General features: G+C 41.8%; 1 protein-coding gene across 3 annotated transcripts in view; it reads left to right on the top strand.

Annotated features, from left to right (window-relative positions):
• The first annotated feature begins 92 nt into the window (after window positions 1-92).
• Window positions 93-14818, top strand: part of VPS50 (VPS50 subunit of EARP/GARPII complex) — an 88635-nt gene continuing 73909 nt past the window's right edge. For 2 of the 3 annotated variants that reach the window (XM_077304418.1, XM_077304419.1), the window contains exons 1-2: window positions 94-250; window positions 7390-7458. In XM_077304418.1, the coding sequence (XP_077160533.1) occupies window positions 218-250; window positions 7390-7458 (102 nt within the window). In that variant the 5' untranslated portion in view covers window positions 94-217. Of the gene's footprint in view, window positions 251-7389; window positions 7459-14818 lie in introns of all 3 variants that reach the window. The other variant, XM_077304420.1, reaches the window with a different exon arrangement.

The raw sequence follows: 14818 nt of genomic DNA on the forward strand, positions 1-14818 counted from the left end.
GGGAGGGACCGCGTGCCCATGTGCCTGATGGGAATTGTAGTTCGTGCTCCGTAACAGGAGGGACGTCCAATGAGGCGCTGCCCTACCTCCTCCACGGGGCTTTGGGCCTGAAAGGAGACTAGCATGTCACGTGACGCGCAAGATGGCTTCCCTGGGTCCGGGAAAGCGGCGTTCGAGAGGAGGGAGAGGGTTGTGAGGCGCCCGGGCTGGCGCTGCCATGCAGAAGATCAAGTCGCTGATGACCCGACAGGTATTGCGGGGGGAGCCTAGGCTGTTAGAGTGGCAATAAAGCGGCAAGCGGAGGGAAATGGCAGGAAAGTGCGGTGCCGGCGGCGGGGGCGTGTTGTTCAGTGGTAGAAGCAGGCCCGGGAGGTTCCCAGTAGCGCCGTTTTGCAGCAAGGGCTTCTGCTAGTATTTTGCTTGCTGGGTGTGTCTAAAAAGAAGAAAACTTAGACTCGCTGGCCGTACGAATTGTTCCTTTCTTCAAGCGAATGTCTATGTATTATTCAGTTGTGATTTAAATAAATGTTCATATTTTGTTAGAGAATGGAAAACTCAGCAGTGACCAAAATATGTTCAACATTTCAACCTCCGTTTTCAAACCGTCTTCATTAGGGGAAATATTTTTAAATCAAGATTTATTTCAGTGGTCTTCAGTTATTTCATATACAGTGTCCCAAAGGCTTGGACATATCCGGAATTCGCTTTGGTCATTGTTGAGTTTTCCATGATAAAAGATACTATGTTAATATCTTTCAAAATATGATTAATATTTATTTGAATTACAATTGAATAATACATAGACAAAAAGGAACAATTCAGTTAGACAGCAAGTCAAAGTTTTCTTCTTTTTGGATTGGTGAGTCAACTAGTCTTCTTTTGCACTGCTGGGTGTGTCTGGATGGATGTGAGGCCTGTTGCTGCTTTCTGAAGCCCTTTTCCTTTGCAGTTTTGGAACCATTTTGTAATCCTCTTGAGTCCTCTGATTTTGAGAAGCATTTAATTTTGGTTCCCATTTTGTTCTAAACTCCCATTGGCATTTAGATAAAGCAGTGGTGGCCAAGTTGTGGCTCTTCAAATGTCCTGGGGCTCATGGGAATTGTAGTCCATGGACATCTGGAGAGCCACAACGGCCATCCCTGGAGATAGTTTACAATGCTCCACCATTTCTTATTTAATATAGGGCTGTAAAACTGGAAGCTCCTCTGCAGGTGTTTTTTAATGCTATGGACCCCAGCACAGACACCTGGGAACAAGATGAGCTGGAGAAACAGTTCTTTTGTAGCCCTGCTTGAAGTGCATGCAGGTATAAGTGGGAACTTCTATCACATTAACCCCGTTGGACTACAGCCATGCAGCAGTACCCAAGTGTATGTGTGGGGAGTTTTCTTCTGTGCTGCCCCTCTTGATGTATCCTAACATATGGCTGCTTGGTTCACTTGTGTGTTGAACAGGCCCTGAGAGTTGTTTTTAGAAAGATAGGTGTAATATTACAGTAAAATATAGAAATTGTACATTTTAAAAGGGCTAGTAACCTAGCGTGACATGAATCTAGTATAAACTAAGGCAGTTCCACAGGGGTTGCAAAAGGGAGCTCCTCCACCAGGCATTTGGCTGAGGCCAGGCACAATCAATCTACATCATCAGCAGGGCCCCTGCTCCCTCTCCCCCAGAAATCCACCAAGACTCCTGGACCTGTTTGTATTATTATTGTTTAATGTTATATGGTTACTCTGTTATTATCAGTTAATAATATTAATGTTACAGTTATTTATATGTAATGTTTCCTGTGTAGTTTTCAGTTCTATGTAAACCACCCTGAGGCTTCGAGGAGGGTGGTAAATAAATGTAAATAAATAAACATGGCATGGACCTGCTCATTTAGATGTGTGGGAGAGAAAAGGCAGGGATTGGCGTGTGTCTGTTAAAAAATAAGATTATGCTGGGATTGTTGACCTGGGGATAGGAAGGAAGTTTGTTCAGTTCCAGTGAATGGGTAGAAAAGATTTCATGAGCTTTGTTAGTCTATTGCAGAAATCTCCAACCTTTTTGGGCCTGTGGGCACTTTTTATATTATGTCACAGGGTAGTAGGCACAACAACAAAATGATTTCTGCAATCCCAATTTATCAGAGTAAGGTTATTAATGCTCCAGTATTAATGCTCTGTTTAAGTAGGTTGTCTTTTAATCTGCATAACCCATTAGATTCCCTGCTGGACACAACCCCTACCTGGCCCTAACCACTTTCTAAGAACACTGAACAGGTGCCAGGAAAAGGGTTGGTGAGTAACATGGTACCCCAGAGCACCATTTTGGGGACCCATGGTCTATTGATATCCCTCCCCTTAAAAAAAAAAAAAAGCTTATGCATAGAGAAGAGCTTGCCATGCAATACTTCCTAAGTGGGCAATGAATGAATGAATGAATGAAGCAGATAAATTTGCTAGGAGAATGGAAAGCGAGATTGTTCATCTTCTGTCACTAGAAAGATATTAAGACAAAAAGATAAAGTGGGATTTAAATATAATTTAAATGAAAAAATAGTAGATGCTTCTTGAAGTCTAGGACTCTCGTATTGAATTTGGCTCCTAGTATAATTTATCAGTACTTAATCTGCCTGTTCATATTGAATCCTTCTGTCAAGTTGTTAAAACCATGTTACCCCTGACCCACAGTTATGTCCAATTCATGCAAAATCTCTGGCCAGTATAATGGCTTTACTGTGCTACGGCTGTAGGCACATACCCCCCCCCCCCGTATTTGTATTATATCTATCTGCTTGACTAGGCCACCAGCTCAGGCTAAGAGAAAATTAAGATAGAGACAGCATATTAAGATAACGAAGATAAAGCAAATGTAGTAAGATTTGAAAATCCCAGGCTGTGCTGCTGACTGCTGAAAGCATTGACTGAAGGAGAGGAGAATTAGTCCTTGGAGGCTACAGCTGCTGTTTCAAGTGTCACTCTTCAGAGGTTTTGCACTAACCCTTCTGCCCAAAAACATGCCACCTGAGCCAAGTAGTACTGGATGTTCTTGTTCCAAAGAGGGCTGAACTCCTCCTCCTCTTCCTCCCCCTGACAACTGGAGCATCTCCAGTTTCCAGCTCTTCTCAGCAGCAGTCATAGTAAATGAACACCCTTGTAGGATGATGGTGTTAAATCCCCTTATCGGTGTTTAAATGTATTCAATATTTATCTCTTGCTTTTCTGGGAAGAGGCCTATGCCAATAAAGAGCCAGGTCTTGTCCAGAGAAGACTAGCTTGGCTCCTGATGTTGGTTAGAGAAGCCATAATTTGTGTATTTATTTGTTTCATTTATATTGTTCCTTTCTTGCTAAGACTCAGGGGGAATTGCAAAATATTTGCAACTGGAGAATTAATATTTTTTGTTTCCTGCTCTAAAGGGGCTAGCAGGGATAAACCTGTACTAAAAGAAAGGGGGAAAGAAGATGCTGAATTCCTGTGTGTGGACTCATTTCATTCAGTTATTCTCTTACTCCATCCATCTTCCAAGGAGCTCAGGGCAACTTACATTGTTCTCCCCTCCTCTATTTTATCCTCAGAACAGCTCTGTTTGATAGATTAGGCTGAGAGAATAACTGCCCCAGTCACCAAGCATCATGATAGAATTGGGGGTTTAGCATGGGTTTTCCGTGTCCTTATCCAGCACTCTGATCACTGCACCACAATGGCTTTCAATGACAATCAGGTCATTTAAGAATTCATTGGATCAGGCAGCAAAGATAGCATATTTTGACATCTAAAGACAGTGCCTTAGATATTGCAGAGTATGCCATTATTAAGTATTATAAAATGAGATGATGATTTGCAGTCCAGTCTTACACACACTTATTACGTAGGAGTTAGCTCCACTGCTTACTGGGACTTATTTCTGAGTGGACACAGTGCTTAGAATTGTGCTCTTAATGTCCCTTTGAAAGCTAGGTGTTTGATATTTCTCTGCACTCATGTGAAATGTATAGCCCAGGTACAGCACTATGCCCTGACCTCATCAGAGCTAAGCAGAGTCAGCCCTGGTTAGTAATTGGATGGGAGACCCCCTAAGGAATACCAGGCTTGCTACACAGAGGAAGGCAATGGCAAGCCACCACTGGATGTCTCTTGCCTTATGGGATTGCCACAACTCAGCTACAACTTGATAAATATTTTGTATTTTATGGAAAAAGAGAAATATATGAGGGATACATAAAATAAAAGGGATTAACAGTATTCAGAATTTACCGTATGCTGCAAGGTACCTCAAATGAACAAACAAAGCAGAAGGTATTATTTATTATTTATTTATTCAATTTATTTCCCACTACTCTTCCCCAACATCTTCCTAATCATAACTTCTCTTAAAAATATTCTAAATTCTAAACTTGATAACTAGTCTATGTTATCACTGATACTAATTATAATAATTTGATTTACCTCCAATAGCTACATGGGTTACCTGGAGTTCCAGGTCAGAGTCAAAGTTTTGATTCTGACCTTTATGGCCCTATGAGGTCTGGGCCCTGTGTTTCTGAGGGATTGCCTCTCCAAAATTGTTTCCCAGATAGCATTACACTCTGCAAACACCAACTTGCTGGTGATCCCTGGCCGTAAAAATGTTCACCTGGTTTTGACCTTTTTGCTCCTGGCACCAATCTGGCACAATGAGTTGCCAACTGAGATCTGGGCCCTGATGGAGCTGTCAGAGTTTTGCCAAGCCTGTACTCTTCCACCAGGGCTTTCCGAAACATTTAAGAGTTCCCCTCTGTCTCCTCATCTGTGGCTCCCCCTGCCTATTGATTACGTCATCTTCAGTCTGGGTTAACTGGCAGAGCAAGTTAAGAGGGTGTGGGGGGGGGCAGGGATGGGGTTTTAAAACTGTGTTTTAGTACAATTTTTATTGAATTGTACTGTGTATGTGGTTTTATTGCTGTGCACCACCCTGAGCCCATATGGGGAGAAGCAGTATAGAAATTAAATAATAAGTACATATTCCATGTCTTACACCTCATCACCTCTGTATATCAACTGTAACATTAACTTTTATCTCACAATAAAAAAATCAGTGTTATTCAAATTTTAATTCTTTATACATTTATGTTCAAATTTAGTTCTCATTCTGCTTTAACATAATACTTTTGCCATATATTTATATACTCTTTTAAAATTGCTTCTCATTCTAAGTTTCTGTTCTGCTTTCATAACAAACTCTCCATCTTCCTTCCAATTTCAAGAGTGATCTATTTTTCAGATATGATGCTAATTTTGCCTTTGCTGAATAATTGGCCAATTTATTATTCTACTCTTCTAAGCCTGGGAAGATATTGGATTTCCATTTTGCTGTATAGATTATTCTAGCTGCTATAACCATATATTCAAATATCTTTTCCAAAACCTTTGGCAGGAAATTTAAATTTTAATACATTTTGCATTTCCCCATGTATTTCATTCCATTATTTTTGCTTTTTATGGGTCTACCACATAATGATAAAAGGTTTCATCTATTTTTTGACATGTCTAACATTTTCCTTTTAATTTATTTTTCAATGTCCTTAGGAGTAATACATTGTCGGAAAAACGCTTAATACCAATTTTCTCTAAATGTCTGTCTGGCTGTGAACTTGATTTTTTTCCCCTATAGCCATTCCAACTGAACTGCAATTTGATAGCATAAGACAAAAACCCAGCACTATAAATAGTTCAGTTTGATCTTGGGATAGACTGGTACTATATAGGAATCATTTAATCATTATCGGAACGTTACTGTTATCAGATTAAAGCCATACACTGCCTTATATTTTCATTTAGTTGAGCAGAATTTAAATAGCAGTATGCGCTGGAATGTAGTGAGCATATCTCACGTTAGGCAGCTGGAATTATCTTTCCTCTGCTTAAGTGGCTCTTCGGTTGGAGGAAGAGCCACTTAAGTTGGAGGAAGGGTTGCCAACTGGCTGGGAGTAAATGTTCTGTTCCTTTAGCAGAATTTTAATGGAATACGGTTTACCAGCTGATGTTATTTACCTCCATCCCATGAAAAGCTCCAGCTGCCAGTTTTTTCACATTAAGCCTCTATTGCAAGGACTTTTGGCAATTCTAGTTGGAGGAAGGCTGCAAACTTTGCTCAGTGGAGTAGTAGGTTACATGTCAGTGTAAGTTGTCAGTAGAGGCTGATGCTCTTACTCAGTTGGTGCCAGTAAATGCTGGCTATGAATTCCTCCCTAAACTTATAAGTGGGTGGTCAAATTCATGGGGTGGCAGTTGTTTCTGAGATTAGTACTCAGCTGTATTTGACTGTCATAGACTTAGGAAAATTAAATCCACTTTAAGTGCTTAAGTACAGCATAATTTAATTGTAGAGTGCACAGAATTTCAGAGATTCCTGAGGAGCTGATAGGAAACGGCCCTGATTGCTTTGGTGCATGACTTGCATAGGAGATGGACAAGGAGAATAGGACTCTCTTCATTCTGTTGGATCTCTTGGCAGCCTTTGACACCATTAATCATGGTATCCTTCTGAACTGCCTTTTAGGGTTTGGTCTCACTATTTGGTGTTTACTTCTATCCTACCTTAAAGGTAGTTTCAGAGAGTGGTGCTGGGGGCTGCTGCTCTGCCCCTTGGCCTTTGGAGTTCTGTCAAGTTCCAGCTTGTCCCCTATGCTTTCCAATATCTAGGTAAAGCTGCTGGGAGAAGTCACGCAGAGTTTTGGGCTGAGCTGCCAGTAATATGCAGATGATGCTCAACTCTATCTTGTGCTTCCAGCAGATCCCAGGAAGGCTGTGGTGACTGTGGACAGGAGCCTGCAGGCAGTTTTGGAATGGATGAGAGTTGACAAGTTAGAACTTAGTCCAAACAGAATGGAGATACTACTAGTGGGGAGGAAGGATTGACCAAGGAAATGGGATATATCCTGTTCTGGATGGGTTGTACTACTGGTAAAGGAGTAGATTTATAGCTTGGGGGTGCTGCTGGACCCAGCATACATGGAGAATTGTCTTTTCCCACATGTACCTCTCCATCCACTATGGTCATATCTTTCATCTGAGGCTAGATGGGTGGTGACCTGAGAAGGGCCTTCCTAGTCATGGTGCCAGAACTTTGGAAGTCCCTTCCCAGGGAGATTCTCTGTCTCCCTCTATTGGGCCAGTGAGCGAAGGCCTTTTTGTTTTATATTGCATATCCACAATTACTGTTACTGACATTCCCTGTGCTTGATATTATGCTTGTTCATATGTTTTTTATTGAATTATTGTGTAAATATACTTTATTTTTAATGTTTTAATGGCAAAATGTTTGATGTTTGCCTCCTTGGGGCACCTTATTTCAGTGGGGAGGCAGCAAAGAAATGTTTTGAATTATAATATCTTACATGCTGTTTTTTTTTCTCTCCCCAAGGGTCTCAAAAGTCCTCAGGGAGATATTCATGATTTAAGCCCGCTTGAGAACTTCAGAATTCCTACCAAGGTATAGTTAATGTACATTTACGTGCTTACTTCATTCATTCTATATGTAACCAACCTTTCTTTTCAAAAAGGAGGGGAAAAAATTTAAGATAATTAACAAAGAAGCAAACTGATGGAAGAGGTCTGATTGGGTCTTCCTCTCTTTCCCTCTGTGGCTGGGTGTTGCAGTGGTCATTGGCCATTGAGAGAGTCTGAGGAGATGAGTCAGGTTAGCCAATGGGAAGGGATTCATACTTTTTCATCTCCTGCCAAGCTGGTTGACTGCTGTCTGTTTTCAGTGGGACATTTTGCCCCGCTGAACATTCCTCCTTGAAAGCATTGGGTCATATAGCCTGTAGAAGCCAGCTAGCTGCTGCGGATCTTAGTGATGTTACCGTCGGGACTCCATGATTAAGGCATTACTGGACCAGCTGCATTCTTTGCTTCCATACCTGTGTGGTTGCCAGGCAACGAGAAGACTTTAGTGTCATTGCAAACAGAAGTACGTGGCCTCTGTCCTTCCCTTCTTCTTTACTTCTGCCATTGTTTATATTCTCCCCTTGGCTGGCTTAATTTGACCTCATCACCCAAGCATCATGCGAGATGGGGAGAAGAAATTTTCCCAGTAGTTTAAAAGGATGCAATTGAAAGAAAGCAAGAAAGCATAGCCTCTTAGAACTCCGTGAGTTGTAACACCCTGCTTCAGTTTGTATTGGAGCCCGAAACTGACTTTTGATTTTGTCTAAACTATATTTTAGGAGAAGGTGTGTGTTCAGTAGACCTTTGGAGGAACTGAGAGATTTTTTTTTGTGGCTGTTAATGTCTCCAGAGCAGTTGTAAAGAAGGAGAAGCTTTTATGCTTTATAACTGGACTGTCGGCGGAGAGAATTGTTGATGGCTGATGGATTGTGTGAGAGGCTGTTGGTTCAAACTGAGGGTGTTGTTTTTTTATTGTGGGCTGTTCTGAAGGTTGCAGTGAAACAAACTATACATTTGTTGGGTGGATGAATGAATGTCCTGTATTTTGTTGAGCGATTCACTCAAAGCGAGAAGTTTAAGGGGGCAGGAAGAGAACAGGAAGAAACATTTCGTCTCCTTTTCAGTTCTGCATTGGCTTGACCAGGGGAGGAGAAACTGGTCGTTTCCCCTCTACATAATGGTTTAAGCCAGGGGTAGTCAAACTGCGGCCCTCCAGATGTCCATGGACTACAATTCCCAGGAGCCCCCTGCCAGCAAACGCTGGCAGGGGGCTCCTGGGAATTGTAGTCCATGGACATCTGGAGGGCCGCAGTTTGACTACCCCTGGTTTAAGCTATGAGTCTGTGTGAACACAAACAAGAATGGTTATGTACAAGTAGAATGCATGAGGTCTTGTGTACAAGAGTTCTTTGTCTCTACTGATCTGAGCATTCATATACGTCCAGGGTGTAACTACTATTTCTAACAAAAGCGTGGACCGCTGATAATTTAAAAGTGGAGGTTATTATCTGCTTGTTCCCTAGCCTTAGAATAGGCTATGCTTAGGGAGGTGGTCAAGAAATTACAAATAAAAAGTAAATAAAATCTGTATGCATTTATCGGATTGTTCAGAATTTAGCTGTTTCTCCGTAGATTGATCTTTGATGTTATTAATTGGCATGCTGTATAATGACTGTTAGCAACATTAACTGAAGTGATACAGATGGTTTCTCCATTTGGTTCTTTTGGCATACACAGATGTAGCTCTGATATGTATTTCCTTGGCAACATATTAATGTCATGAGGTATAGGATTATGGTATCATGGCAGGAAATGAACTAAATCCGCTTTAAACTATATTACTTTGGGGTAGTTTGTAAAGAACACAAGGGTCAGAATAACCTTTGTTGGAAAATACAAACATTTTGGAAAAGAAGTACATATGCTGAGAAAGCACAGAAACAGTAGTTTTATTATCTTCTAGAACAAGCCCATAAAGTAATTCTATTCATCACTCACTTGTATTACAATTATTTCTTGTTTTGTTAATTTAAAAATTTTAAACTCTTTAAAAATTTTAAATTAACAAAACAAGAAATAATTGTAATACAAGTGAGTGATGAATAGAATTACTTTATGGGCTTCCAAAATGTTTGTATTACTGTTTTATTGTATAACCAATGTTGGATCTGTTCACTGTCCTGAGACGGGCAGTATTGAAATCAGGGTCTAAATATAAATAAATAAATAAATGTGTGTGTTTTCATCAGGATAAGAATGGATGGAATCCAAGAGATCCAAATAAGTGATTTAGCTGGAGAAATTCTTTCACATCCTAACAATAGTACATTCATCGTCTGGGAGTAACATTGAGGTTGATGCTGAACTGAACAACCCAAAGCAGGTCTACTTGTAAGCAAGGCTAATTTTATTCAGTGGGGCTAACTTCCAGAAACATGTCCTTAGGATTGCTGCCTGAGAATTAAAAGCAGTTTACGATGCTGATTATCCACTCTGAGAATAAAAATCAAAATAGAAATAAAATTATGTGACTTCATGTATTGTTGTGTCCCTCTACTCTGATGTGTTGCTATATTAGCAGCCTGTTGATATTCTTGCTGCCAGTAATGCAGAATTCCCAGTGGCAATCAGGTGCCTTATCAGGTATTATGTTACACTTTCACATCATAGGCATTTATCTGATTTATTGCAGGTTTCAAATAGACCTGTATGTTTCTAAGGCCCCACAACATGTTTTGCTTGACTAGTCTTCATTTTCATCCAACAAGGCTGGAAAAACCTAAGGGACCTGGTTGCCTCAGATACGAACATCAATGATGTTGGGTCTAGGGATCTGAGATGTGTGTTTAGTCAATCGTGATTGTTATTGGATGGGGAAAGGGCTGTTAAGCCATAGCAACGATGGCAAAACACAGTCTTCAGTGAGCCAGAACCCACTTCATCAGATGCAAGCAGTCTTTCCTTTGACTGCCAGGAATATACTCATGTGTATTTTACTTCTCCAAGCGATTAGAAGTACTGAAGTAGCACTTATTAGGTTGATTCCACTGGGAGGAGAAAGCATTAGAGCAGGGGTAATCAGCCTGTTGTCCTCCAGATGTTCATGGACTACAATTCCCATGGGAAAAGGCTTACGGCTTTTTTCTAGTGTTTGCTTTATTGACAAATGTACAAACAGAGGTGGAGGTAAAGAGGCACTACCTCACATAAGTCTACTACCCCTTATAAAATCCCCATAACGGGAATCCAGCCAGTTCACAGCAGTTTTTCTGCATCTCTCTTCCAGACAGCTGCAGTCTTTCTGCTCTTTGTTACTTTTCTACACCCAAACCTTTGGATCTTCTTTTCAACTGTATGTATGGGCAGGTCAGCTTTTTCAAATTGTGATGGGTTCTTGGCCAGGGCCTTTTCCTAAGAAATAAAGCCCATTGAGGAGGTAGCCATAGTCACTAAGGCTGATTATGCATGGAGTGGAAGGTCCGCATTCGGGGTGGAATGGTGGCGGCTGAAATCACCAATTATGCACGGTGCAGGTGGCAACCGGGTGCAGAGTCAATGTATGCCGCCGAAAAAGCCATGTTAGCAAGATGCGGAAGAAAGTGGAGCTTCCTGGGACCAGGGCGCAACCAGAAGCGGCTTCAGAGTAGCCACATGCATAATCGGATACTCTGGGTTTTGCCGCCGTTGCGTTCCGTCCCATGCGTAAGCGGTTTGCTTAGCTTCTTCCTTCTCCGCGTTCTCCATGCCGCCGTTTCAGCCTTCGAATAGGCCTTCGAAGCATTACCATTCCTTTTGCACAGTCTTTGACTTTCCCCAGGCATCCTCTTTAGGGTGTGCCCATAAAATAGAACCATAAGATAGGATTAATGATGACCAAGGTGGATTCAGAAGGCCCAGTAAGCCAGCGACTGTATGTTAGGGGAATATGTGGATCACAGAGGAAAATGAAGTCTGGTCCAAGTGGGAAGAAACCTCCCCCAGTCGGTGATGAAGTAGACAAGCAAGGTGAATAATATATATAAGCTGCTATAGAGAGTCAGAAATGAGGCCCTGCATTCCCCTCCGATTTCCATTGGTTGGATGACTGCATTTGATACTTACTTCTGGTGAAAGGGGAAAGAGAAGAGATTTGTATTGCCTTAGTTTCCAAAAGGGAAGCAGATCCCATCTCATATGCTTTCCCAGTAACTGGTGACTCAGGGCCCTCTAGGCCAGCCGGGTGGAACCCAGTGGTTGAAGTAAGATTAAAGCCAGCATTTGATTTTTGATATGGGACTTGCTTATGAGTGCAATTTCAAAACCTCATAATTTCCATTGCAAAATACTCTGTTCACTGGTGTTTCCCCACCATTGATACTTTATTTTTCCCTAGCAGCTGATTTGTGGTGTGATTTGTTAGGGATGAGAGAACTTCCTTTGGACTTAAAATAATTAACTTGTTTGGAACCTTGAAATTATTGTTGCTCTGAAGGAAAGCATGCAACCTGGCAGGCCGAGGGATCCTTTTTGGATTGTCTGTTAGATTTCCGTTGGGAGGCCTGTAAAGAAAAGTGGGTATATTAAACCAGGATTGCCAAGGTCCCCACTGGCCATTGGTAGAGAATGGGGAGGTTGGGTGGCCAGATCCAGGCTGGGAAACTCCTAGGAACTTAGGGATGAAATCTGGGAAAGATATGGGCCTCAGTGGGGTATAGTGCCATAACACCCACCTTCTGCAGTACCTATTTTCTTCAGGGAAAATGATCTCTGTAGTGTGGAGATGAGGTATAATTTCAGGAGATCTCAGGTCCCACATGGAGGCTGGCATCCTTATGTTAGGCTGGGACAGACTGCTTTAAAAGCTCATAAGTGCTGTGTAAACATGTTGTGGATTGTGAAGAGTTAATGCCTCACAGAGCCAGAAAGCCTTTGACTGACAGGTTGTTCAAACAGATTTCATTGGGTGGAGTTAGTTGAGGAGAAATAGTTGAGTACGGACTGGAAAAAAACTCTGTTTAGCACTGTCTGTGCTGGGATGTAGCAATGAGAAGTGAGAGAATTGCGGAAGATGGTAATAGGGACAGAGCTTCTAGTTTACAGAAGTGATTTCATGCCCAGTTGAAAAGGGAGATAGCTGAAAGAGAAGAGTGATCCCTGGGCAGAGTCTGCACTTTGTTTATTCCATTGACAATCCTGTTGAATTCAGATCGATTTGAACTCGGGTCTTCCTCTTCCCCCCCTCCATTGAAACAGGAAAGTGTTCTGCACGTGGTTAGGATAGTTCAGAAGGGGGGGGGGAGCCAAGCCTGTTTCTTTCTTTTCTTGAAGGGGGGGGAGAGGATCGAAGAAGGCAGAGGAGGGAGAAAAAATCCAAGATGGACAGAAGTTGAGAGAAATTAGGGGCTTCTCCTTTCAAGCAAGCTTGTCACATGATCAGCTTTGGCCAATCAGGGGTTCTCTACCACGGAGCAAAGCCCAGATTCAAAACAGCCTGCTTTCCCAATTCGATTTTAAAATATTGAGCATTAAAAGCACTCTAAGATATTACACAATAAAGGTAGGGTCACTCCGGATCAATCCTTCTTGCTGCAGAAGGAAAATTTAAATCACCCAAAATCAAAACGGAAATCGCATTCTGTGTAGATAGCAGGGACTGAATCGACCTGGGATTGGAATAAAAGCTCTGTGCAGTTTACACCCTGGTGTGTTTAGAGAGGATTTGGGGTATTTGGTTGTGCTGCTCTGCCTTCTGAAACTTGAAGAGTCTGTTAAACTCAAGAACTTATACTGAAGTGTTTAGCAATCCAGTTTCAATTTGGGTTGTTCAGGCCCATTCAACACGGTCTTACTTCACAGACCAGGCTACCTAGGGAGAACTTTCTTGAAGGAAGAATTTTCTGAAAACAAAACAAAGTCAGGGGTGTTGTGTGTTCATCATTGATATTCTTGCTTAAAACAAACAAAAAGGAATAGGTAAACACTTCCCTGTACATCCGTGAGTAGCTTGTGATAAGAATCTCCAAGGACTGTTAATTACATTTTGGCAGAGCTCTGTAGACCAGAGGAAATGCTCTAAAGCATAATGAAATTTTGTGCCATTCCCCCTCGCAAGCTCTAATATGCCACCGCACAGGAAAAAGCTAGGAATTGCAAAGCTGGGAAAGCCAAGTTGTGGTCTTGTGTGTGTGGTACTTGCCAGATGTAATTGTCTTGAAAAAGTGGGTGGGAAATATACAGTGTTGTTGTTCATGAGAACAATAGAAGGCACGTTTTGGGTTGCCATGTTTTGGGTTATCCGTGCCGTGCTTCACAGGACACCTTCCTGGTTTGTAAAGTGTTGGTTCAGATTTAGGATGGGCTGACACTCTCGTCCTGCTCTCTCGGCTTATACTTTTGCTGATGGTTTTGTGGCTTTTGTGGTATTTGGAAAAGTGTGTGTCATTTCTGCCTAGAGTATGGTTAAGGCAGAACACTAATTTACTGATGCACAGGAAAGATTGGCAATGCATGCTTTATATTCGTAAATTTTAGTATGTGGTAAATGGTCTGACATAGTGCATCCTTGGCTCCATTTCTACAAGACAGAAGCAAAATGGAAAAGGGGGGCTTTAGGATTGATGAATTTCAATTAATCTATAATTCACATTTAGAAGCACAGTTTAATTTTCAAAAAATCTCCTTTGAATTTAGTTTAAAACCCTCCGTTGTCAAATTTTCATGCATGTCCAGGATCTCTGGTCCCTAAGATTTCACTCTGCCAGAAATGCCCTGATAACGCTGTGTAGCTCTGTTGATCTTGACCTACTCAGCCATTGTTAGCTTTGTGTTAGAAACCAAGACCTTAAAAGACTTTACAGCCAAAGTTCATAGATCCTCCACAAGGTGGCACTTTAAGGAAGCTGTTGACTAAAGTCTGTATCTGCGCTGCAACATTTTGGAGGCGTGCTTTATTTAATTCTGAAAACTAGATGAGGTGTGAAAAGAAATTGTGCATTAACGCACGCCCATCACCCTTTGAATTTGAATTTGTTTTTATGTCTTGCATTGCTGAGATGAATCAGAAGCATTGACATGCCTCTCCCGCAGTCAGATGGAACCCCTGTTTCCTTGGCACTGTTCCTCTGTTGTCACAGCTGACATACGGTGACCCAGCGAGGTTTTCAGGGCAAGAGGTGGTTTGCTGTTGGCTGGCTGTGCGTAGTGACCCTTGTATTCCATCCCAAACATTGACGAGGGCCAAGCCTGCTTAATTTCTCAGGTTTTACGAGATTGGGTTAGCCTGGACATTTCTTTGGCGCACACGGCTTGAATAGCTGCAGTTCGTTTGTTCATCTTGTAGGCCAGTCCTTTACGACAACTGTGTTTTCAAGGGCGGTTGCCCATTCACTGACCCATGTTCTTTTTCTTCTTCTGCCCCCACCCCA

Source organism: Paroedura picta, chromosome 11 (assembly GCF_049243985.1).
Source record: "Paroedura picta isolate Pp20150507F chromosome 11, Ppicta_v3.0, whole genome shotgun sequence".
Lineage (NCBI taxonomy): Eukaryota > Metazoa > Chordata > Lepidosauria > Squamata > Gekkonidae > Paroedura > Paroedura picta.